This window comes from Callospermophilus lateralis, chromosome 1 (assembly GCF_048772815.1).
Source record: "Callospermophilus lateralis isolate mCalLat2 chromosome 1, mCalLat2.hap1, whole genome shotgun sequence".
Classification (NCBI taxonomy): domain Eukaryota; kingdom Metazoa; phylum Chordata; class Mammalia; order Rodentia; family Sciuridae; genus Callospermophilus; species Callospermophilus lateralis.
This window is the reverse complement of record NC_135305.1, coordinates 177,376,061-177,402,880: the sequence shown is the minus strand read 5'-3', so window position 1 is coordinate 177,402,880 and position 26,820 is coordinate 177,376,061. Positions and strand designations below refer to the sequence as shown.

The 26,820-nt window shown below is 45.1% G+C and overlaps 1 protein-coding gene across 1 annotated transcript in view; it reads left to right on the top strand.

Moving 5' to 3' along the window:
• Positions 1–24,989, top strand: part of Chdh (choline dehydrogenase) — a 32,880-nt gene extending 7,891 nt beyond the window's left edge. Inside the window, exons 3-9 of the mRNA XM_076868224.1 lie at positions 19,374–20,144; positions 20,733–20,884; positions 21,674–21,803; positions 22,094–22,228; positions 22,774–22,916; positions 23,304–23,406; positions 23,882–24,989. Of these exons, the coding sequence (XP_076724339.1) occupies positions 19,427–20,144; positions 20,733–20,884; positions 21,674–21,803; positions 22,094–22,228; positions 22,774–22,916; positions 23,304–23,406; positions 23,882–24,300 (1,800 nt within the window). The 5' untranslated portion in view covers positions 19,374–19,426 and the 3' untranslated portion in view covers positions 24,301–24,989. The remainder of the gene's footprint in view (positions 1–19,373; positions 20,145–20,732; positions 20,885–21,673; positions 21,804–22,093; positions 22,229–22,773; positions 22,917–23,303; positions 23,407–23,881) is intronic.
• Positions 24,990–26,820: the final 1,831 nt, after the last annotated feature.

Genomic DNA, 26,820 nt, shown 5'->3' with positions numbered 1-26,820 from the left:
GAGAATGTTTGAAAGAATATGTTTTGTGACATGACATTTTGGTTTTTGTATTTACAAGAAATACTTCAATGCTTAGGAAGCTGTTGTCTGTTAATGTTGAAAATCTTCCCAATTAGGCATTTGGAGTACTTGAAAAAAGTCTTTATGAATGTAGTATAAGGTGTTCAAAGCAATTTAATTAGTTAATTGTATAATTAAGGATAATTTTTAGGGGAATTTAATATACATTAATGAAAATGTTTACTTTTATTTGCAACTCTAAATACCTCCACTGTATATAGTTGATGATAATGAGAAACTGAATATACAAATAGGCATTGGCCAGATCACATGGAAAAACAGAACTCTGACCCACATCAGCAGTAACCTGTCCAGGTTATCAACATTTCATCTGCAATAATCAGCCCAGGAAGCTAGCCTGGTTCAGCCTGTTTCCAATCAGATTTCTAGGAGGAGAATCTGTCTCCAGTGCAGTAATGATCCAAAAAGCCAAATGATATTTCCCATAATCATTGACCCAATATGTCCAGAACTGATGAACAACTCAGTTTTCCCAACTTTTGTCTATTCTTCCAACTTGGGACTAATCAGAAAGAGCTGAATATGCTCCCCTATTGTTATGGTTTAATGTGAGGTGTCCCCTAAAATCTCACGTGTGAGACAGTGCAAGAAGGTTTAGAGGAGAAATAATTGGGTTAAGAGAGCCTTAACCTAAGCAGTGAATTAATCACCTGATGAAATTACCAGAGTGGTAACTGAAGGCGGGTAGGGTGTAGCTGGAGGAGGTGGATCACTGGGGACATGCCTTTGGGGTATATATTGATATTTGGCAAGTGGAGATATCTCTCCCCTGACCCCTCTTTCTCTCTCCTTCCTGATCATCATGTGAGCTGCTTCCCTCTGCCACACTCTTCCGCCATAATGTTCAGCCTCACCTTGATCCCCAAGGAATGGAGCCTGCTGTCTATGGACTGAGACCTCTAAAACCACGAGCCCCAAAATAAATTTTTCTTAATCTACAATTGTTCTTGTCAGGTCTTTTAGTCACAGCAGTGAAAAAGCTTACTAAAACATTTATCCAATCACATCAGATGCCTGCTTGGACTTAGCCTGCTTGTGGCCTCCAATCAGGACACCCCAGAAGCCTCCTCTTTTTTGCAGTAGTTTTTCCACTTCCTTGCTCATCTTTGAGCTCCCTGATAAAGTACAAGTTAAGGTGACTGACTCCTTGCTGTAGCAAAAATTTGCTTTTTCTAATTTGGTTGGTCTTCAAAGCCTTAGCAACGGTGAAGTTCTAAGCAACTCAGTGAGACCCTGTCTCTAAGTAAAATACAAAATAGGGCTGGGGATGTGACTCAGTGGTCGAGTGCCCCTGAGTTCAATCCCCAGTACCTACCCCCCCCAAAAAAAACCCTCTTTATTATGGAAAATTTGAAACATGCACAAAATTAGCCCGAAGAGATTATTGAATCTTAAATGTCTCTATTCATTGCTATCATAATAACAAAGCTATACAAAATGAAAGCAAACTGTCTTATGAGACAGTGTCCCCAGTGTCCCTTTCACATGTTGCTCTGCATTTCCTGTGAGTTGGTGGATGGATCTAGAAACATGGTCAGATTCAGACACAGACTTCGTGGCAAGGGTATTTTATATGTGACGTGCCTTCCCTTGTTCATACTCCTGCTGCGATGTAAGGAGCAGGCCTTTGGTCTTAGTTGTCCCCTATGTGTCACTTCTCCTGAAATCACTTTGGTGCAGTCCAAGCAGACACTCACCCATATCTTTTCCTGCTGGTTCCTGGCACACCTTGTCTTGAGATCACCATGGTTGCTATGGAGAATTGGTTGTGGGGTGGCATAGCAGCATCAGGGACCCTGGAGAGGGTCCTGGGGAGACAGATGATGGAGTCCAGTCCAGCTGGTGTCCATGGGGTAGACAGAAATGGGAGAATTCGGTAGCGCTTTTGTGACCTTGTAAGAGAAGTCACTGTGCCTCTCTGCCTCACATTCCAAGTCTCTCTCTCCTGTCTGGGAACGGGCAGTGCATTTTTATGCACCACTCATGTGGCATGTGTTTATTGAGTGCTGTGTGCCTCGCTCTGGGAGCACTGTACCCCAAATACTGTATGTAAGGAAAGGAACCTGGCTGGAAGGGCAACTCTGGATGGACCCTGCTGAGCAGGAATTTGGTGACTTATGGCCACCAGGATGCCTATTTTAGTCAGCTTTTTGTGTGTGTGTTGCTGTGACCAAAAGACCTGACAAGAACAATTTTAGAGGAAGAAAAGTTTATTTAGGGTTCATGATCTCAGAGATCTCAGTCCGTAGATGGCCAACATCATTGCTCTGGTCTCGAGTGAGTCCTGACATCATGGTGGAAGGGTGTGGTGGAGGAAAGCAGCTCAGGACTTGGCAACAAGGAAACAGATAGAGAGCTCCACTCACCAAGACAGAATATATGCCCCCACGGCACAGCCCCAGTGACCTACCTCTTCCAGCCACATCCTACCTGCCTACAGTTACCACCCAGTTAATCTTTATTGGTATTAAAGCACTGGTTAAGTTACAGCTCTCATAACCCAGTCACACAAGATCTTTTGGGGGATACCTCATATCGAAGCCATTACACAATCTTGTGGTGACCTCTGGCTCCTGTGCTGAACCTGGTGTAGGGAGGGTGTTCAGCACCCTTGACGGAGGAAAAGAGGTTGGTTTTCCTCTCATCTTCACCTTACTCCTGTGTTACTGCATACCAGCCAGGACACTGTATTCAACTGACTTTCCCTCAGCTGGCTCTAGTGAAAGCTCTGTGTCCCCACTTTCCTCCAAGGCCCTCTGCTGTGTGGCCCACGTATCCAGGCAGCCCAGAGCAAGGGCACATCTGAAGGACCCTATCCTTGGGGGCCAGCCTGAGTCTCCTACTTCATCTGTCAGAATCATGACTCTTTGAGGGGACCTGAGGAAATTGAGTCACCCTAACAGCAACCTCAGCTGTACCCTGCCTCCTAACACACCTGGGACACTCATTTTGAAGCTACAGAGGTGTCCATGAGGGGAAAAACTACAGGTGACCCAAGAAACTGTCCCTGTGGTAGGGCAGCCCAGGCTCCACTCTGGTGTTAGGACTTTAGGTTTTCTCACCTTGCTCTCTGCTTTCGATAGAGCCCACTACAGAGGTTTGAGAAAGGGGTGAGACCAGCTGGAGAATAGGGGTGTTACAGAGGACACTTTCTGGAATGCAGAATACAAGGACCCATGGCCCAGGGAGGCACTGAGGGGCAGCAGAGGTGGGTGGGGGGAGGGCTGCCTCAAGTCTCAGGAGTCACAGGCATTGGCATTGCCCTGCAAGGCTGTCGGCCACGTGTTACCAATGGGAAATCCTGCTCTGGTCACACCACGAGGCCCCACAGAGCTGGGAGGACAGCCTGGCCTTCCATGTGGCATCAGACTAGAGGGCTTGCAGTGGTGAGGGGTCTCCTCAGCAGCCTGTGTCCTGCCCTGTCCCACCTCAGCTTCACCAAATGCCCTCTGTGCAATTAGCAGGGATGAGAAGCGGGGTACTGGGGAAGAGCAGGGTGGCCTGGTCTTCACGGCTCAGGAGTCTTCTCTGAAGAGCAAGCAATTAGCTCTTTCGGGAGAAGAGAATTTCCAATGGGGTTGTTTTTATATATCAATATGTAGGAGATGAAATCCCTAGGAAAAAAAAGCCTGCTTTTTGAAGAAGAGATGACTCTACTAAAAAAAAGAAAATATTTTAAATTGAGGTACAGTAGTCGTACAGTAAAGTGTGTGTTATGGCAGTTTTCATCTGTGTATGTGTCCAGATAGCTGCCATCATGTCAGCATCCAGAACATTCCCTGTGCCCCCCTCCCTGGTGCTCCTGTCCATCTTGGCACACACCTATGGGCTCAGCATCCCATCTTGGACTCCCCAGGACATTTGTTCACAGGCCTTAGGCAGGCCTGCCCCCCACCTGTGTCCCTTCAGACAGCATTAGAATACAGCCTGAGGCCAGGCCGCAGTACCCTGTCAGAGAGATGAAACTCCCACAGGTCACCTCACTGCTAATTAATTGAGGTTCCAGTAAGTACAAAGCAGCTCCAGGAAGGAGGACAGCTGCCCAGGAATAGAGGCCTTAGAGGGAAGGGGTGAGTCAGGTGAGCACCAGTCCAGACATTGCCTGGAGGAGGGAGCAGCATGTGCCAATGCCCCAGTGGGGAAAGGGGTCTGAGCACCTGAGCTCAGAGAGCAAGCTGCCAGTGAGTGACGTGAGAGGTGGCAGGCTGAGCAGGAACCAGGCCAGGTGGGGTCTCAGAACCATAAGGACCTGGGGTCATGAGGAAGCTCATTCTGGCATCTTGGTGGGGGTGTTGGGTGGCCTTGGTTGGGGGTGGCAATGAGGTTTCTATGGGAGAAGGAGCAATGCCCAGTGTCGTTTACTGGACTGTCCCTAGCTCTCAGCTCAGGATTGATCTCAATAATCCTTCCCACCCTGGGCCACCATCCTACCACAGGGCTGGGCAGTAAGATGGTGGTGTCCTTGGGCAGGCCCTCTGAGGCTGCAGGAAAGCAGCCAACCCTCTGCCACCTCCTCAGTGCCCATAGCTCTGGTGTGGACACTTGGTGGTTTGAACCCTTTTCACATGCTGACCACAGCTTTTTGGCTTCCCTAATGTGGCTTCATTGGTCAGGCCTGTGGTGGGGTGGCTCCACTGTGACTTGACAGGGGGTGTAGATGGGGATTTGACCTTTGGGGCTTATTTCCTATCAGTCATGGGCTGATAGTGATGGCATGGGATGGAGACCCCAGCCAACACCTGTGTCTTTGGAGGTTCGAATGGGATAAGCCACCTGACACACTCAGCAGGACAGTTGCTCCAACTGTTCTGAGTTAGTCTGGTTTGATTCTGAGTCTACACCATGGTTTGCTTGGTGCAGTGGCACTCCATGATCAGATAGGTTCACTTACCTGAATGAGGCCCAGCCTAGTGTGGGAACCTCATCCGCCGTCTCTTGGTACCTAGTGGTGAACAGTTAGGTTATGTATAATTTTTTGTGGTATAGACTATGCTGGATGGACCCCTTGTGCTTGTTTTTCAGTTTTGCAGTGCTCTTTTCTGGTTAAACTCCTGAAAGTGGGAGTGTTGAGACAAAGGGGTGCATCTTTAAAAATCCAACACGTTCATTACCTTCTGGAAAGGTTTACATGCTCCCCAGTTGTGTCCAAAGCAGGATCATTATTTATCATTCAGCCTGAGCATCTCAAAGGCCAAAATAGATTCAGGCATCATTGGGCATGCAAACCCTGGCTGGAACTGCACAGCCCATCTGAGTTCATTGTCTCTTCTTAGGTGACTGCCCAAAGCAAGGCAGGACTTTAGTGACCCAAAAGATGTGACCCTCACATAGTACACTGCACTAAGGCAGAAGCTAGGAAGGAAACATGCTCATGTGTGCACCCAAGAAATGGGTGGGAAGGAAGTGCTGTTAGGAGCCCTGTTCAGAATGTTCTTTCAGAAAGTTCCATCAGCACTGAAGCTGCACAATTCTGCAGACAGATTGTGCTCTGAGTATGGAGCTCCTGAAACAGTGGGCAAGCATTTTATTCTGATTGTGGTTCTTTTGCATCTTAACTCCATCAAAATTATAAAAACTTATGCAACTAGTCACATGTTCAGAATTGCAGGAAATGTCTTGTCATATAAGATAATCAGTGTTCTGACCACAACATTGGGCAGATTTTTCAAACCTGTTTTTATCTATTGATTTGAGAACTGGAAATGAGAATTCTTAGTTGAAACTACAAAGGACTATTTTGATGAAAGTTAACAGTAAAAAGAGCAGGGTGGGAAGCCTGTATTTGTTACTTCTCATTGTTTCTTCTCTGTACTTGACCCATACCATATCCATCACTGGCCTTGGGCTGGCAGTCTGAACTTAAAAAGTCTGACTTCCCAAACAGGCTGGCCTGCCAGATGGGTGGTAGAGCTTGGGGGGCTGCCCTGTGCTCCAGGAGGTGGGCTATGTGGCATGAAAGTCTTCTCTCCTGGACTGTGAGGTAGAACAGGTAGAAATCTCTCCCTCAAGCAAGGTGGGTGAACCAGGTTGCATCCTCTCCTCTTGGCCAGAGCCCTAGTCCAGGCTTAGCCAAAGTTGGTGCCAGAAAATAGGGTAGGTCCTGAGTCAGAAGGAAGACTTGGATTCCACCACATGCTTCTAATCCTGCCCACTGTAGACAGAACCCCTCCTTTTGCTCCAACCTAGATGAACATGCTTGCCTTCCTCCTCTCTCTGGTCCTGTTCCGACCCATCTCCCATACTGTTAATGCCAGGGGGTTCCTTCCCTGTCTGGACAGCTCTGGGAAGTGGGAAGGGTTACTTCCCTGTAGCTCCTACCCTTGGTCACCAGTATGTTCATCCATCCAGTCTGGGAGCCTGATAGGGCACTGTCCTGGGGGTTCAGGGGTCCTTGCCCTCCAAGAATTCCCTTTGGGTAGCAGCCCTCCATTTTGGCCCCATTACCCTGCCCCCTTATTCCCATTACAGTGATGAGCCTTGCCCCAGGCTGCAGATCCACTGAGAGTAGAGCCTGAGTGACAGGTGCCTGTTTCCCCCAGCCCAAGGCCAATCTTCTGAGGGGCTTGGTAAGTCTCAGGGGCAGGAAGTTCTCCCAGGCCTGGGTACCAGCACTGCTGGGGGAGAAAAGGAAGGTTCACCCCAGCCCCTGCCTTGGTATGGGGAGGGGAGTGGGCAGGGGCTAGGTGCTACGCATCTCAGGGAGGTTAAGTGAGAGCCAGCGAGGGCCCCGGGGCTCCCATCTCCTTCCTTTAGCAGATCCCAGTCTGCTATTCTGAGCAGAGAGGCTGAGGCACCTAAGGGGGGGATTTCCTCTAGCAGGAGTACAGACAGAAATGCCCCAATTTAGTCCCAACCTGGCTCATCCCATCCCTGCCCAAGGACCGGAGAGATCTGTGGCTAGTCCCAAGCCAGACCCCAAACTCTCAGAACAATTAAAATTCCCCTTCATGTTAGAGGCTACTGGAGACTGTGGCATTTAGGAAGGTGTTGGAGGCAGAGCTGTGACAGGAGGTGGGGTCCTGGAATGCCAGCGGCAAAAGAGAGAAAATGACTGCTGCCACCCCCGCCCCACAGGGAAGGGTCTGTCTTCACTTCTCCACAGTTGGCTCAGTGCCTCCTGGGGAAGCTGCCCATGTTGCTCTTAATCTTGTCAACTTTGATTATTACCCCATTTCAGACCTCTGTGCCTGTCACCTAGATTGAGATACAGATGTCACCTGTGTAACAGGTGCAAGTGGAAGCCCCTGGGTACATCTCCCTACTCCAGAAACTACTGTCCTCCAGCCTCAGTGCTTTTCTCTCTCATAATATGGAGGCACTTAACAATATCCAGGATTGAATTCCATGCTTTGGAGAGTTTTTGTTGTTGTTGTTGTTTGTTTGTTTGGTAAAACATATGTAACATAAAATTTACCATTTTAATAATTTTTAAGAGTATACTTCAGTAGCATTAAATATAGTCACACTAGCATACCCATATCCATTTCCAATTAAAAAAAAAATCTGGTGGTGGTGGGGTTTGCTGTGCTGAGGATCATACCCAGGACCTCACAACGTGCCAGGCAAGTGTTCTACTACCGAGCTACACTGCCAGCCCTCTAAAATGTTTTTGTCACTCTCCAAACAGAAGCACTGTTTCCATCAAACAGTATCTCCCTGTGCCTCTTTCCCTAGCTCCTACTAATCTCTAGTCCATTTGCTGTCTTTGAATTTGCTTTTGCTAGGCACCTTAAGTGAGTGGAATCCTATCATATTAACCCTTTGGCATCCAGCGTCAGGTTTTCAAGCTTCATCTATGCTGTGGCTTGCATCAGAACTGCCTTCTCTTTTAAGGCTGAATAATATTCCATTGTGTGTATATGCCACGTCTTGTCTATCCACTCATCTGTTACGAGTCTAGTTCTTTCTACTTTTTGGCCATTGTGATGAACACTGCTACAAACATTGATGCAGAAGTATCTGTTTGAGGCTTCTCTTTCAGTTCTTTGGTATATACATAGGAGTGGAATTGCTGGACCATGTGGTAATACTGTTTAATTTTTTGAGAAACTGCTAACTTGTCTTCCACAATGGCTGCTATGTTTTACTTCTCACCGGCTGCTACCGCGCTCTAGTTCCTCCACCCCCTTGCCAGCCTCTGTTTTCCATTTTGCTTTTGTTTTTAGCCACACAAATGGATGTGAAGAGGTGTCCCATCGTGGTTTGGATTCACATTTCTGCAGAGACTGGTGGCACCGAACATCTTATCATGTGTTCATTGATCATTTATGCATCATTTTTGGAGAAAGGTCTATTCTAGTCCTTTTCTATGTGAGTTGGTTGGTGGTGGTTGTTGGATTGTATGCATACTGGATCTGGTACCTTATCAGGCATGTATATGATTTGAAAATATTTTTTCCTATTAGGTGTACTGTTGATGGTGTCCCTTGATGCACAAGTTTTTAACTTTGAGGAAGTACAGTTTATTTTTTCTTTTTCTTTTCTTTTTTTTAATTGTTTTTTAACTTTGAGGAAGTATGGGGTTTTTTTCCCTCTAATTTCAATCTTACATCCAGGAAAGCAGCACCAAATCCAAAAGAGTTTCTCTATTTTGTTTTTCACCTGGCTTCCATAATTTGAGATCTACTTTTAGGTATTTGATCTCTTTTGAGTTAATGTTTGTATATGGTAAAGGCAAGAGTTCAACTTCATGCTTTATCTTGTGGCATTCTAGTTTTCCCAACACCATTTGTTGAAAAGACTCTCCCTTCCCCATGGAAAGATACTTTAGTGCTGTACCACATTCCCAGCCCCTTTTTATACTTTAGAGACAGGTCTCGCTAACTTACTTAGGGCCTCTCTAAGTTGCTGAGCTGGCTTTGAACTCATGATCCTCCTTCCTTGGGCTCCTGAGCCACTGGGATCCCAGGCATATACCACGGCTCCCAACTAAAATTTTTTATTTTTAAAGTCTAACATTTTCTGATCACACATCTGACCACAGTATTCTTGAGAATTGAAGTAAGTCTGATCACTGTGGTTGATGAGGATTTTAAGTTCCAGCTCATGCTGTCCTGGGTGCATTCTGCCTGATGGAGCACTGCATCAAGATGCTTACTGTGGCCTAATTTTGCCTCACAGCCAGATGATTGCCACATCTCCTCTTGCACCTGCGTGTACAAAGGCACCAACAGAGTTGACTGGCAGTGAGCAGCACAGGCTGTGTCCTGGGGTTTCATGGATTTTAATTAGATGTCTTAGAAACAAAGAAAAATGTATATAGATAGCTAAATCAAATTTAAGATGCAGGTCTTTGCCAGATGAAAAAGGTTTAAAGCCTTTAAAAGCATATGTCAATAAAGAGCATTTAGTTCTATGCAAATCAGTGACCTTCACTGCTAGTAGCTGCTCACTTCTTGGTAGCTAGAGGGGCGGTCTCTGTCACCAGAAACAAGGCTCTTCACTCATTATCAGGAGGGTGGACGACCCTAATTGTGCTTGAGCAGAGTTATCAGGAGCAGGATGTAACTTAGTGTTAACTACTGTGTCATCTTCTACCGTGATCTTACCCCACTGCTGCTGTGGCCACAGTGGTCTTATTTTCAAGGGGCTGGGGGTAGTTCACACATGTATGTGTGCATATGGCACACATACATGTGTGAACTATTAACCCAATTAAGTCAGGATCAGCCATAGGTGTTCTCATTTGAAATAGCGTTTGGAAATAGGAACACTGTTATGTGCAGACATGTCTAGGTTTTCATTTAATAAATAAGAAAAACACGTGGTCACTAAAAAAAAGTGTGTTATAAAAATATAAGAGATTTGTTGTTGGACAAAGCAACATTCTTTTTCTCAATCACCGCACATCAGTTTCTTTAGAATCAAAAGTTCTGGACATATTTTGCAATCTGAAGACGATAATGTCAGTTGTTACTTAGGTGTGTGAAAACAAGTTTCTTTGGAGGAAAAAGTTTGCATTTGCAAGTGTTCTGTGGAATTGGTTATTTTTAAAAAATATATACTTATTTTTCAGTTGCAATACCTTTATTTTATTTTTATAAATAAGGATCAAAGGATCAAACCCAGGTCCTCGAATGTGCTAGGCAAGTGCTCTACCACTGAGCCACAACCTCAGCACCGAGGAATTGGTTATTTTTATTGTTATCAATGTAATTGTTTTTAAGTGTTCAGTGTCTTTGTTGCAATATGAAATGTATTAAAACATCCATGTTCTATTAAAAAACAATCAGTTGACCATCTATGCAAGGGTTTAATTCTGGCTCTCTATTCCATTAGTCTGAATGTCTGTCTTTATGCCGCTAGCATGCTGTTTTGGTTACTGTAGCTTTGTGGTAATTTGGGAAGTCAGGAATTGTGAATCCTTTAGCTTTTTCTATTTCAAGGTTTCCTTGTTTGTTTTGCTGTTGGGGGTTTCTTGAGATTCCATAAAAATTTAGGATGAGCTTTTCTACTGCAAAAAATGCTACTGGAATTTTGATAGAAATTGTGTTAAATCTGTGTGTCATGTCACCTTGGGTTGTATTGTCATCATGAACATATTAACTCTTTCAGTCCACAATCATAGAATGTCTTGCTTTTTTTATGTTGTCCTTAAATTTTTCAGCAACATTTTGTAGTTTTCAATGCATAAGTCTTTTAACACCTTGGTTAAGTTTATTCTCTATTCCTAATATTTTTTTCTTTTTGATGCTATTATAAATGGCATTTATTTTCAGATTTTTCATTGTTAGTATAGAGAAATGCAATTAATTAATTTTTGTGTTTATTTTTGTATCCTACAACTTTGCTGAACTTCTCTAATAGCTCTAATGAATTTATTTTGTTTTCTGTGTATAATTTTTCTGTTTTCTATATAGAAGATCATGTCATCTGCAAACAGATACAATTTTACATCTTTCTTTTCAACTTGGTTTCCCTTTCTTCCCCCCCTTAATTGCTGTATGCAATATTATATTGAATACAAATGGCAAAAACAAGCATCCTTGTCTGGTTCCTAATCTTAGAGGAAAATCTTTCCCTCTTTCACCATTGAGTATGATGTTAGCTGTGTGTTTTTTCCATATCTGACCTTTGTTGTATTGAGGAAGTTTCTCCTTATTCCTTCTTTGGGTGTTTTAATTATTCAAGGGTGTTAAATTTTATCGCATGATTTTTCTTTCATTCAGTTAATGTGTATTACATGGAATAATTTTCGTATGTTGAAGCATCTTTGCACTCTAGGAACAAAACCTACTTGGTCATGGTGTAGAATCCTTTTAACATATTGCTGAAATTAATTTGCTAGTGTTTTGTTGAGACTCTTTACTCTTCATAAGAGAGCTTAGCTTGTAGTTTTCTTGCAGTGTCTGCCTGATAGCTCAGTACTGCTGACTTCAGAATTAGGAAGTTTCCCCTCCTCTTCAATATTTTGGAAGTGTTAGATAGGGGTTTTTGTTAATTCTTTAAGTGTTTGGTAGAGTTCACCATGAAGATATCTGGTCCAGAGCTTTTCTTTGATGGGAGGTTTTGGTTACTGATTCTATCTCCTTACTGATTATAAGTTTTTTCAGATATTCTGTTTCTTCATGATTCAGTTTTGGTAGGTTGTTTCTGGAGATTAGTCTGTTTCTTCTAGATTATCCAATTTATTGGTATACTATTGATTATAATACTCTTATAATCTTTTTTATGTCTGTAAAGTCAGTAGTGATATTCATACTGTCACTTCTGAGTTTGCTGATTTTGAATGCACTACTGATGTGAATCTCTTTAAGTCTTTTTTCTTAGTCTTTTCTTCCTTAAGTACAAGTTTATCAATTTTGTTGTTTTCTGAAGAACTGACTTTTGTCTTAATTGATTTTATTTATTGTTTTTCTACTTTTATTTATCTCTAATCTATATTTCCTTCCTGCTGCTAGCTTTTGGTTTAGTTTTTTTTTTTTTCTGTTTCTTTGAAGTATAAAGTTAAGCTTTTATTTCAGATCTTTCTCTATTTTAATGTATGCAATTACAGCTATAAATTTCCCTCGGTGCTGCTTCCATTGTATATCTTAAGTTTTGGTATTTTGTGTTTTTCATTTGTCTTGGCATGTTTCTAATTTTTGTGATTTCTTCTTTGACTCATAAATTGCTTTAAAACTTTTTAAAATTTCTACTTGTTTGTGAATTTTCCTGTTTTCCTTCTGTTTTCGATTTCTAGTTTCATTCCACTGTGATCTAAAAAGATTCTTGGTTGATTTGTCTTTTAAAATTTATTAAGACTTGTTTTACTGCCTAACATGTAATCTTCTAGGAGATTCTTCCTTGCGCCCTTGAGGGAAAATGTGTATTCTGTTGTTGGTTTGGATGTTCTGTAATTATCTGTTAGGTTCCATTGGTTTATGGTGTTATTTACATCTTCTATTTCCTTTTTGAGGTATCATTATTGAAATCTGAGTATTGGAAACATTATTATTATAGAACTGTCTGTTTCTCCTTTCAACATCTCAGTGTTTGCTTTATATATTTTGGGGCTCTGATGTGTGGTTCATATATTAATTTCATGCTTTAAATTTTCTTACATCAATTCAGGCCACAACCTCTTTATATTCTGAGTATATTTTTAGATATCCACTGTTGACGTGAGATGCTGTGGATCCTTCCCTGCTGTGTGGTATTTCTTTGTACAACTATATAACTGCAGCTTTTTCAATGTGCTGTGTCTCTCCATAAACATCTTTTTGTTTTGTTTGTTGTTGTGTTTTTTTTTTTAAACTGATGCTGGGGATTGAACCCAGGGCCTTATGCATGCTGAGCAAGCACTCTACCATTGAGCTACAACCCCCAGATGTCCATATATCTTTTGAAATCAGCATGTCAGGTTACACACACACACACACACACACATACACACACACACCCTACTAAGATTTGATTAGCATTGTATTGGGTCTAATTGACATAATAACAATATTGGGTCTTCCCATTCGTGGGATCTCATTCTGTTTATTTAAGTCATCTTTAATTTTTCTCAGTGTTTTGCAGTTTTCTGTGTATAGGTCTTGCACCAATTTTGTTAAATTTACTTCTAATTGTTTCGTATTTCTGGATGCTCTTCTAAGTGTGTTTTGTCTCTTTGGTTGTTCATGGAGGGAGGGATCAATCTCCCACCAACCAAAAGTGGTTTGCTGTTGATTCTGATGATGCCACACGCATACAGCAAAAGGATGTGAGGAGGTTCATGCTCACACAGTGGGCTTCATGAGGCGAGCAGTACAGGCACCCAGGCCAGCGCAGATGGCTTGATCAGAGGGAGGAGCAAGTGTTCCTGGATTCTATGGTGGCCACGGTGTGGGGCCAAGGTAAAGACACCTGTATGCAGAAGGAATGGGGTAATTTGAACTTCCACACTCATACATGGGGCAGGAATGCCAGGCGAGAATTGGGGGGGTACATAGGTGTGGGAGCTGTCAGTGGTCAGACATCAAAAATGGGGTCAGACTCTTTATTACAGTTTTTAGAAAAGTTAAATTTTTTAGAGCAGTTTCACAGCAAAATCAAAAGGAAGACACAGAGTTCCCACAGAGCCCTCACACATGAATAATCCCTCCCCCATTTTCACCTTTCCTGTCCAGAATGGTGCATTCATTACAGGTGACAGATGAGCAACCACCCATCTTTTTACTGTCCCCATGGTTTTGCCTTTGCTAGAACGTCGTATTGTCAGAATCATACAGCGTAATTTGCTGATTGTCTTTTCACATGGACTTCTTTCACTTAGGTAACCTGCATTTAAGTTTTCTTTGTGCCCTCTCATGACTTCAGGGGTCATTTCTTTTTAGCGGTGAGTAATTTCCCATTGTCTGGATGCACCAGTTTGTTTATCCATTCACTTGCTGAAGGACACCCTGGTTGCTTCCAAGTTTGGACAATTATTAATAAAGCTGCTGTAAACATCCATGTGTAGGTTTGTGTGTGAATGTGTGTTCAGCTCCTGTGTGTAAATACCAAGGAATGCAATTGCTGGGTTATTTGGGAAGAGTATATTTAGTTTTATAAGAAATCGCCAAGCTATCTTCCAAAGTGGGTAGTACATTTTGCATTTTCTCCAGCAATGAGTGAGAATTTCTGTTGCTGCATATATTTGCCAGAAGTTGATGGCATTGGGGTTCTAGATTTTGACCATTCTAATAGGTATGTAGAGGTACTACTTTTCTTTTTCTTCTTTTTTTTTTTTTGCACTTGGGACTGAACCCCCCACGTGCTTAACCACTGAGCCACATCCTTAGCCCTTTTTATTTTTTGAGACGGGGTCTCCCTAAGTTGCTGAGGATGGCCTTGAACTTGCGATGCTCCCATCTTGGCCCCCTGAGTCTCTGGGATTACGGGCATGTGTCACCACGCCCAGTGTTAGTGGTATTTCATTCTTGTTTTAATTTTCATTTCCCTGATGACATATGATGTTAAAGCATCTTTTCTTATGCTTGTTTGCCACCTATATATCATCTTTAGTGGGGTATCTATCAAGGTCTTTGGCCTGCTTTTAATAGGGTTGTTGTTAAAAGGCTGGGGAATGTGGAATGTGGCTCAGTGGTAAAACACCCCTGCATTCAATTCCCATATCTCCTGAGAAAAAAATGTATTTGTATATTTTGGATAATAGTTCTCTATCACATAGGAATTCTGCAAATATTTTAGTCCAGTCGTTGACTTGTCTTCTCAATTCTTGACAGTATCTCTGCCGAGTACAATATTTTTATTTTAAGAAGTTGGGTTTATCAGTTTTTCTGTAATGGATTTTGCCTTTGGTGTCCTATCTGAAAAGCCCTTGTGAAACCCAAGGACATCTAGATTTTCTCCTGTTATCTTCTAGGGGTTTTATGTTTTGTATTTTATGTTGTACATTTAGATCTGAGATCCATTTTGAATTAATTGCTGTAAAGGAAGAAGAAGATCCACATCTAAATTGATATGTGGGGCCTTGGCTGTCCAAGGCCAGCTGACTGTATTTTTGTGGTGTACACAGAATATATACCCCACAGCTACGCCCCAGTTCCCACCTCCTCCAGCCACATCCTACCACTTCAGTTAATCCCATCAGGGATCAATTCACTGACTGATTGGGTTAAGACCCTTACAATCCAATCATTTCTCCTCTGAACCTTGTTGCATTGTCTCACATGTGACCTTAAGGGGGATACCTCACATCTAAATCATAATGGCAATAAAGTATGATATTCGTTTTATTTATGGGGTTTTTGTAGATAGTCTTTATCATGTTGAAGCTCCCTGCCCATTCCTACTTCACTGAGCTTTTTTTTTTTGATTGGTTTTGTTCTCATGAACAAGTGTTTGATTTTTGTCAGATGCTTTTTCTGCATCCATGGTTATGATGTGAATTTTCTTCTTTAGCCTCTTGGTGTCATGGGTTACTTTAATTGCTTTTCAAATAGTGAGCCAGCCTTATGTACATAGGACAAATCCCCACTTGACTATGATGTTTAGTTCTTTTTATGTATATTTTGTTGAGGGTTTTTAAATTTGTTTGTGAGAGATACTGGTCTATAGTTGTATTTTTGTCTGGTTTTGGTAGTAGGGTGATGCTGGCTTCGTAGAATGAATTAGGAAATGAAAGCAGAATGACTATCTTACGAAGAAAGATGGAGAATTGGTCTACCCTTAAATGTTTGGTAGAAGTCGCCTGAGAGCCCCTGTGGGTGTGATACTTTCTGTGTTGAAATGTTAACTATTGATTCCATTTCTTTAATAGACATTGTCTTATTCAAAGCATATTTGTTTGCCTTTCAAGAAATTGGCCATTTGATCTAGATTATCTCCTTTATGTTAAAAGATGTATTCACTGGGGGTACACAGAATCTTTTAGGTGTATTTTTCAATTTAGTAAGCTAGAGTTTTGTTGGGAGGAGTTGTTTTTTCTTTTAGTCCTTGGCTAGTGTTCCATTGCCTTCTGGATTGCATGTTTTCTGACAAGAAGCTTGCTGTCATTCTTACATAAAGTTCTCTGTTTTCATCTGGCTACTTTGATGGGTTCTCTCTTTATTTTGGAGTTTTAGCAGTTCAACTCTGACGTCTTCGGAGGCATTTTTTCTTTGTGTTAATCCTGCTTGGGATGCTTAAAGATTCTGGAATCTCTGATGTTTGTCTTGCACTCATTTTGAAAAAGTCTTATCAGTTTCTTCAAATACTTTATTTGTTCTGGTTAGATATACATGACAGTAGAGTGTACTTTGACATGTTATACATACATGGAGTATAACTTATTCTGATTATGTATAACCATAAGAATGGGATTCTAATGTGGCGTTTCAAAGGTCATGTATTCACCTATGAACATATGAAAGTTATGTCCAATTCATTCTACTGTCTTTCCTATTCTCATCCCCACTTCCCTTTGTCTAATCCAGTGAACCTCTATTCTTCCTTCTCCCTCTTCATTGTGTGTTAGCATCCGCATATCAGAACATTCTGCCTTTGGTTTTTTGGGATTGGAAAATATCACTTAGCATGATAGTCTCCAGATCCATCCATTTACTGGCAAAAGTCATAAAGCAGTCATTCTTTTTTAATGGCTAATTTTCCAGTGTGTGCATGTATGTGTATACATATGTATGTGTATGTATGTGTATTTATGTGTGTATATGTGTGTGCGTGTGTGTATGTATGTGTGTGCGTGTGTGTATGTATGTATGTGTGTGTGTGTGTGTGTGTGTGTATATTCCACATTTTATTATCCATTTGTCTGTTGAAGGACACCTAGGTTGGTTCCATAGCTTAGCTATTGTGAATTGAGCTGCTATAAACATTGATGTGGCTGTGTCACTGTAGTATACTGATTTCATAAGTCCTTTGGGTATATACCAAGGGATGGGGTAACTGGGTCAAATTGTGGTTCCATTTCAAATTTTCTGAGGAATCTCTATACTGCTTTCCAGAGTGGTTGCAACAATTTGTAATCCCACCAGAAATACTATGAGTGTACTTCTTCCCACATCCTCGCCAACATTTATTGTTACTTGTATTCTTGATAATTGCCATTCTGACTGGAGCGAGATGGAATCTTAATGTAGTTTTAATTTGCATTTCTGTAATTGCTAGAGATTTTGAACATTTTTCATATATTGACCCATTTGTATTTCTTCTGTGAAGTGGCTGTTCAATTCCTTTTGCCCATTTTTGACTGGGTTATTTACTTATTGTTGTTTTTTTTTTTTAATATATCCTGCAGATTCATTCTGTATCTGAGGTGGAGGTAGCAAAGATTTTTCTCCCATTCTGTAGACTTGCTCTTCATGTTCTTGATTGTTTCCTTTGCTGTGAAAAAGCTTTTTAGTTTTATACTATCCCATTTATAGATTCTTGACTTTAATTCTTGTGCTTTAGGAGTCTTATTGAGGAAGTTGGTTCCTAAGCCAATATGATAGATAGTTTTCTTCTAGTAGGCTCAGGTCTCTGGTCTAATGCCTAGATCCTTGATCCACTTAAAGTTGAGTTTTGTGCAGGGTGAGAGAGAGGGGTCTAATTTCATTTTATTAAGTATGGATTTCCAGTTCTCCCAGCACCATTTGTTGAAAGGCTATATTTCCTCATTTTATATATATATATATATATATATATATATATATATATATAAAATATATTTATATATATATATATATATATAAATAATCACCTTTGTCTAGTATGAGATAACTGTGTTTATGTGGATTTGTCTCTGTTTTCTATTCTCTTCCATTTGTCTGTATATCATTTTTCAAATATTTTATCTCCCTTTTGTGGTGCTGGGTAAGCACTCTACCACTGAGCTACACCTGCAACCCCCCTTGTTTTCCTTCCTCTCCTTCTACCCCTCTGGGATCCCAGTTATACATACTTCAGATGGTTTGATATTGTCCTTAAGCTTCAGCTGTTCTGCTCTCCCCCTTTCCCTCTTCTGTGTACCTTCAGATTCACTGACTATTTATCTCCAGTATTATATTTTTTCTTGAATTTCTGTATAGTTGCCAATGTTTTGCTCAATTCTGTTCAATATGTTGCCCACCCTTTTTACTAATCTTTTATAATGTTCATCTTGGTTCTTTTAATGTCTGATGGTTGTAATATTCAGTGGGTCATCCTTTGGTTTGGTTTTGCTGACTGTTTTCTCTCTTGACAAGGAGTCATTTATCTTTTAAAAACTTTGTATGGAATACTAGCCTCACATGTTCAGGACAGTGGAGGCTGAGATGGATGGTTTTCCTACTTTTTATTCCATCAGGTTGTTAGTTTGGAGTTGAGTGGTGGGTGCTCCTCTGAGGGGGCCTAGAGGCTCTTCTCAGTGTGTCTGCTTCAGACAGGACTGTGAGGAGCCCCTGCCTTCTTCCTCCTGTGCCTTGGCACAGAGAAGAGAAAGGAGGAGTCTTCTCTGTATTCTTACCCTGCCTCTAGTGCTAGGCTATATTTATGAGGTTCAGGGTTCAAGGTAGAGCTTATCAGAATTTTCTTGGGGGTTCCTAGTTCTCGTAACTAGGTCAACGTCTGTATTGGGAAGACACATTGGGCCTGTACCTTATGGGTGGGCTTTCTCCAGTATTGTTATTGGAGGTTGTGAGGGCACACTCTGATTCTTTTCTACTGAGCATGTTGGGTTTGAGTTTAACATTGTTGTGGAAGAGACCCTGCAAATACTATTGCAGTTTCACTGTCAAAATTCCAGTAGTATGCTACAGAGTGATCTTTTAAGAGTGTCTCTCTGACCCTGTCCCCTTCTTAAAACCTCTCTGGTGCTCCTGTGGTCCCTCAAGTCAAAGGCTATGAGCTCCACAGTCTGGGGGCCCTTCCTTCCATTACTTATGCCTTGTTCTCCTCCCTGGATCCAGAACATCAGTTTTGGAAGCAGATTTTTTTTTTCCTCTATCACTAGAGAAAAATACCATGCCTGGTACCTGGTAGGGGTTCAGCAACTGTCTCCAGTGAACGAGTGTAGGTGCCTTTGCTTTCCCACCCTGGAAAAGCTCTTCCTTCTGCCTTCTAGTAGACAGACTTTCAGCCTCCTGGTTCATGCACAATGTCACAGGAAAATCTTTCCAGGGCACCTCTGCTGCTGCCCAAGCCTTGTCGGTCCTGGCTGGCATACTTCGATATGGAATTTTTTGCTCCTTCTCAGTTGTCCTTAGAAGTGACTGTGGGTGACTGCTGGCCCCAACCAATGCAGAGCAGGCCCTTGGTGACTTTCCAGTGGACTTTTGCTGTCCCAGTATGGCCACCCCAGCTTTGGTCTGATTTTTGCACATGCTCGCAGATTAGGATGCTTAAAGCCCCTTTTCTTGTCCTAGGAAAAGTGGATTATCCCATTCCCCTCCGTGGACAGGAAGACTTGAGCTGAAATATGTGGCGTATCCTTCAAGGCCGGAGCCAAGGGTGCTTGGGCCATCGGGGAGTCCTGGCAAGGGCAACCCTGGGGCAGCCAGGGCCACTGGGTAGCAGAGCCCGGACTAGCGCTGGCTCGCAGATCGGGGATGAGCACAGCTACGTGGTGGTGGGCGCGGGCTCCGCGGGCTGTGTGCTGGCCAATCGGCTCACCGAGGACCCTGAAGAGCGGGTGCTGCTGCTGGAGGCAGGGCCCAAGGATGTGCTGGCTGGGAGCAAGCGGCTCCTGTGGAAGATCCACATGCCCGCAGCCCTCGTGGACAACCTGTGTGATGACAAGTATAACTGGTACTACCACACAGAACCACAGCCGGCCATGGACAGGCGTGCACTGTACTGGCCACGTGGCCGCGTCTGGGGTGGCTCATCATCCCTCAATGCCATGGTCTATATCCGTGGGCACGCTGAGGACTACGACCGCTGGCAGAGCCAAGGTGCTGAAGGCTGGGACTATGAACACTGCCTGCCCTACTTCCGCAGGGCACAGGGCCACGAGCTGGGTGCCAGCCAGTACCGTGGCGGCGATGGCCCACTGCGTGTGTCCAGAGGCAAGACAGGCCACCCGCTGCACCTGGCATTCCTGCAGGCGGCACAGCAGGCCGGCTACCCGCTCACCGACGACATGAATGGCTTCCAGCAGGAGGGCTTCGGCTGGATGGATATGACCATCCACAAAGGTAGCGTGGGTCCCTGCTGTCCACACATCCTAAACTGTACTCTATCATGGCCCATTTCCTCTAGCCCTAATTGGGATCAGTAAGTGTGGTAAAATGGTATTGGAGGAAAGTAGGTGACACATTGGCCCCCAGATGCTACAGAATGTACCCCAATACCAGAGACATGGCATCACTTTGGCCCTGGTGGTGTGGACAAGGGATAATGGGCTTCTTGGACCAAGAGCTCAGAGTTTTCTAGAAGAGGAAATTGAGGCGCAGAGAGGCAGTCAGAAGCACATGGCCCTCTTCGGTGGCACCCTCTTTCATAAACTGGGATACTGACCCAGAGGCGTGTAGGACAGAAGCAAAGCCAGGGCTCACCTCAGGGTCCTGACTCCTCTGTCATCCTGTTAGGGTAAAAGATGGTTTTCCACCTGTGCCCAGGGGGGCTCGGGTAGATGTCGACTTGGGCAGGGCTTCAGGGCTCAACCTTACTTTGAAGACAGGCCTTGCACAGTCAGAGGCAGGACATATTCACCATTTCCCCAGCCTTCCAGAAGTGTCAGGGAAAGAACAGGGGCTATACTTTGATCTTGCTCTGTCCTGCAGGCAAGCGCTGGAGTGCAGCCTGTGCCTACCTGCACCCGGCACTGAACCGCCCCAACCTCAGGGCTGAAGTCCAGACGCTTGTGAGCAGGGTGCTGTTTGAAGGCAGCCGTGCTGTGGGAGTGGAATACATCAAGAATGGCCAGAGCCACCGGGTGAGTGAACTACAGCAGGGCCCCTGTTAGCTCAGAGCACAGGAAGGGAATGTGCAGTGACCTGGCAGCCTGGGCAGAAGTCATGCCCTCCTCCCCAGCCACATGCTCTAGTCCCTCTGATGAGTGACAGAAGAAATGGATTGTCCTCTGCCTCATGGGGAGGCTGTGGCTGGTAGAGAGGAGGAAGATCCTCTGGTACCAGTGTGCCATGCCCACCTCAGGTTTATGCTAGAGGTTTTAAAACCCATAAATGAGATTGAATGCTGGGCTGCTGCAGTGTGCTTTTCTCCACTTACCAGGTTGGTTTGGCTCCATGCGTGCATGCTTTTACTACTTGAGTGACTGTTTTCATTCACCTAATTTAAATGCCCCTGTCTGCTTTATTTTTTTGCTACTTGGGACGGAACCCAAGGACTGGGGCACACTAGTTGCTATATCAGAGCCCTTGAGATAGAACCCAGCCTCCACAACTCTGATCCTAAGCTGTGGTTGTCAGCCTCCTCTGTTTTTAAGGCCACTGTTGCAGAATGTTCTAGAGCTAGGTCCATGATTTGAACATACCCTGAATGCACATGCAGGTTACTTTCAAATGGTGACACGGTGCACTCCCCCTTTATTCCTGGGCCTGTGGGCAGGATCTCCAGGGTGGTGACGGCAGCATCCTCATGCCCAACATGAGTACATCCCAAGGCCATGTTCTTGTGGCTCTGGAGTGGGGTGCTGGTCTGTGAGCTGCGAGAATAGCTGGCTCTCAGGAGATATGACTGGGTGGTTCTTTGCCTCTTCCAGGCTTATGCCAGCAAGGAGGTGATCCTGAGCGGGGGTGCCATCAACTCTCCACAGCTGCTCATGCTTTCAGGCATTGGGAATGCAGATGACCTCAAGAGACTGGGTATCCCTGTGGTGTGCCACCTGCCTGGTGAGGCCCCCCCCCTTACTACTTCCAGAAACTGACACATCTTTCCCATGAGCCCAAGGGTCTCCAGGTTGACCTGGACATTCCTGACCCTGGGCATGGATCCGTAGCCAGCCCCTCCCACTTGGACAAGGCAGACAGCTTCAAGAGAGGGCTGGAGTTGCAGGAAGGGTGACTGAGACACAGGGGCCAGACAGGAGCTGGCTTAGAAGATAAGTGAAAGGGGGACAGGGTTCAAAGCCAGCTAAGCCTCCATGGTAGCCATTTTCCCTAACCACTCCCTCCCGTTCTAGGAGTTGGCCAGAACCTGCAGGACCACCTGGAGATATACATCCAACAGGCCTGCACCCACCCCATCACCCTCCACTCAGCCCAGAAGCCCTTGAGGAAGATCTGCATTGGACTGGAATGGCTGTGGAGATTCACAGGTAGGCAGGTGCCTCTGTGACCTTGGTGGCTGTGGGCATTGTGCTCTCCTTCCTGAGGAGCTAAGCAAGGACTCTAGGCTTCAGGTTTCCATTTGAAGCTGAACTAGGCCCTGGCTGAACCCGAGCCCTAAGCTCCTGCCTGACAGACTGGTATGAGGGCTTAAAGCCCTTAGCACAGTGCCCACTCAAGCAGAATGCTCAGGTGCTGCCCTTCGTATAGGCAGGTGGGGATGGACCACCATGTGGAACAAGGCAGAGAGAAGACCTTGGTACTGGGCTGCAGAATCGGCACTGCCTCAACCAGAGGACCTTTCTTGGAAATCCTCCCCAGCTCAGACTGTTTCCCCCTCCTTTGCTATACCCTGAACCAGGTGGGAGGGGGCCACAGGCAGCTGAAGCCCCCATTAGGCACAGGGTTGATATTTAAAGCTGTGGTGTGGGTGAACCCACCTGCGGCAGCTACGGATAGAGCTTAGGGCCAGGAGGATGGGGGGAAGGTACCAGGAACAATTGTTCTGCCTGCCTTATCCTCTTCTGATACTCAGGGTACGGAGCCACATCCCATCTGGAAACGGGTGGGTTTATCCGCAGCCAGCCTGGGGTCTCCCACCCAGATATTCAGTTCCATTTCCTGCCATCCCAAGTGATTGACCATGGCCGGGTCCCCACCAAGCAGGAGGCTTACCAGGTGAGCTCAGGAGCCACTGCTAGGCAGATTCCTCCTCCCCAGTATGGGGCTTTCAGACCCTTGCCCTCCAGTGGCTCAGTGTGTCAATGGGGAGAGAAAAATGGCAGCCCAGAATCTTTGTTTGGAAGGGAGGAGTTGATCAGTGTGAGGAGGGGGCTCTGGGGTCCCATCACCAGCCATGGGCAAGACAGGCTGTGTATCAAGGAGTGTAAAGCTGGGAGGGAACAGGGATTCCTGGAGGTAGGGTGAGATGCAGGCCAGACATGTGTCAGACTGTACCAGTTCTTAATTGATGCTGGCTTACCCCACAGGAAACTAAGGACTGCTGCAGGCTACTGAGTTGGGTTGAGGGAGGTCAATGTCATTGTCTCCTCTGAACTCTCCTAGGTACACGTGGGGCCTATGCGGAGCCCAAGTGTGGGCTGGCTCAAACTGAGAAGTAAAAATCCCCAGGACCACCCAATAATCCAACCCAACTACTTGTCCACAGGTAATTCAGGAGCTGCTGGTATCTCCCCTTGACCTAGGCTGGATAAATGCCTTTATAGGATCCCTATTTGTCCCTGCCCTATCAATCACCCTAGGCCATAAGCTTGGAGGCACAATGTCCTGGGCCAGGTGAAGTAACTCCAGCACCTCACTTGGCAGGTGAGAGGTGCAGGGACACCCGGCGGTGTGTGTGCAGCTCACCATCCCAGGCCTGCCTATTTGCCAAAATGAGCGCCTCTGTTGGACAGAGCCTGTCTCTGCTACCATGTGGCTGTGAAAGCCCCCATGCCAACTCTGGGCCAGAAGCTGCCCATCTAGGATGGTTGTGGGCAGGTGATACACACCTGGTGACTTGGTCTTCCTTCCATGTCTGTGAACTTTGTCCCCTGTGGCTGGTTGAGCCTCTGCATACCTGGAATTTTCCAGGGAGGCCAGCATGGTAAGAGGAAGGGCCTCATTTTGTCTCTTCTCTTCAGAAACAGATATCAAAGAATTCCGTCAGTGTGTGAGGTTGTCCAGAGAAATTTTTGCACAGGAAGCCCTGGCTCCCTTTCGGGGGGAAGAACTCCAGCCAGGAAGCCACGTTCAGTCCGATAAGGAGATAGATGCCTTTGTGCGGAGAAAAGCTGACAGTGCCTACCACCCCTCATGCACCTGTAAGATGGGCCAGCCCTCCGATCCCATGGCCGTGGTGGACCCAAAGACCAGGGTCCTGGGGGTGGAAAACCTCAGGGTCGTTGATGCCTCCATCATGCCCAGCATAGTCAGTGGCAACCTGAACGCCCCCACAATCATGATTGCAGAAAAAGCAGCCGACATCATTAAGGGGCAGCCTGCACTCTGGGACAGGGATGTTCCTGTCTACAAGCCCAAGACCTTGGACACCCAGCGTTAAGACAGCCACTGCCTCAGGATGACCAGAGAGGCCCCCAGCACGCTGACAGGACCGATCAGCCAGCCCTTCCTCCAAATGTTGCCAGAAGCCACCTGGAACACTGGGACCTAGGTAGCCCTACTCAGTGGCTGAGAACTGGATACTGTCTCAAGAAATGAGACTAGTTCTAGTCAGTATGTCAAGTTGTTCTCCTCCAGCATTTTGATATAGTCCTTTGGGAGAAGGCCACTGTGCAGCCTGGGACCCTGCCTCCTGGAGGGACAGCGGAGGTGATAGGGGAACGTGAACTGCCACATTCTCGTCCTGTATCCATGTGGTCTTCTCCAACGCGGGGTCCTGCTGCCTTGAGCAGAATGCTTTCTTCCAGGCTTCCCCCTAAGAGGACAGGGTGGTTTGCCCAGATGTGGTAAGCTTGCACTGAGCCCCCCAAGGAAGGGTATCATCCTGTGTCTTGAGCTTTACCCAAGGCTGCAAGTCATAGGAGTTAGCTCGGCCCAGGTTGGCACCGAATCCCGAGGATCCCAAATAGAGGGAAAGTTGCCATCTGACTTTTGTCTTTCCCTAATCCTGATTTTACTGTCAGAGGGAGGACCACCTCCGCAGTGTTCTGATTCTTATTAAACCCAGTCCCGATGAGAGGCTTTCTGGACCTCATTCAAGGAGGGAAAGGCACTTTGGTCTTATTACCAAGAAACACAGACTCCTAGAGCCAACCCCACATACTGGGTCACCTCTTTGTCAGGAAAGCTCTGGCTGCTTCCCAGAGCTCCAGTACAGAGACAGGGCAAATTCTTATTCTCTGGACGTTCATGGGAACAGATCAGAATGGTGCTGAGAGTGATAGAAAAGCAGCTAAGTACAAGAAACAGTAGTTGATGAAGATTTTAGTTTTCGGAGGGAGGGGGATAGCTACAAGGAGCATTTACCACAGCTCTTTGATATTTAATATACTCTAGTAACTTATTTTTGAACTGCAACACCTTATCCCCATAGGCTTGCGAATGAAAAGAAAAATCAATTCAAAATGCTTTTAGTTAAACCGTGCAAATCTTCCATGGATAGGAGGGAAGAAAAGTGATGTGGAAACCTGCAGTGCTGGGCCCAGAATAAGGAGGGGGAAACCCATGGGTTCCAGGCAGCTCACAGATCTTGGAGGCCCAATAACTGCAACTTAACATTTCTCAGAAAAACCTTCCAGAAAGGTGGACAGAAAGAAACCATCATACATATTCCTTTTAAAACTTTAGGCAGTTCTTGTTTAATCTTACCTGTTATTTTTTTCTCTGTTCCAAGAGAAGATCAAGAAAGAAAATTCTAGATCTGCTAAGAGATTTCTCTTCAAAAGTTAGAGGGGTCCCCTCAGCAGCCATCCATCCTCTGGGGACTCAGATGGCAGCTAGGCCACATGTTACCCTCTGGTCAGAGAGGTTGTGTTGATTCAGGGAAGGGTACATTTTGGTCGCAGGCCTGACTGTGAATTTACTGACGTAGATAGGGCAGCTGACAAGTCATTTAGTTCTACCATCTCTGCATCCCATGGTGTCTCAGTCTCTGAGACAAAAGCAGCTGTATCTTGAGATAAGCAGAGTGACATGTGATAAGAGCCCATCAGGCCCCTCTCCTCCTTTCACATGGTGAGGCGGTTTCCACATAATCGCACAAGGAAACACATTTCAAGAGATAAGACAGCAAGTGTCATGTGTCCAGAACCCACAGAAGTCAAACCAGGAAACTGCTGTTGGGGTTCAGGCACAAGGTTGACTTGAAGAGTTCCTCACATGAGCCCTGACAAACAGATGTGGCTGCTGCCACAGCACTGGCCCACATCCAAACAACAGGCTGTCTGGAAATTCCACTGCCATGAGGAAGAGAGGGCTGAGGGAGCCCAAGTAGGCAGGACAGTGCTCACTTGTGGGGAACCAGGCCAACTTCGATGGCTGAGCCTCTTGTCAAAAAGCTTATCATACCTAACAGCAGAAGACTGCTTTGCTCAAAGAGTCAGAAGGGCATCCATGGCCAGAGCTCTGAGGAGCCTCACCTCGTGGAAGATGACCGAACTCACACCATGGGAGGAATTACTGATAGGAGGGACAGATCGAGGAAGGGCCAGGAGCCTCAGCCAGCATGACTAGAAATGGTGAGTGCCAGGAGCCCCAACGCACAGCCTTTCCGCTTCCACTGCAGGCTGCAGGATAGTGATTTCCATAAATTCAAATAGATTCTTCACTGCCAAACCCTAACCCTCAGCCCAAAAATTGTTTTCATATTTCCACTTATAAACTAACATGACATCAGCACTGAGACACATTTTTGTTTCTTCCCCCTTGAAAATCAGAAAAAAAAGATACCTCTCATCCATGCGTCCAGATATTCTCCAGCCACCCTCCTCACCCCATTCTGATAGCAGAAGCCAACACCCAAACCTGTTCCTCCTTCTGCACTGCCCTCCCAGGCCCTGGAGGGAAGAAAGAACCTTTCAACAAGCCACAGCTGGGCCTTAAGTTGTAGGTCAGGTGCTGG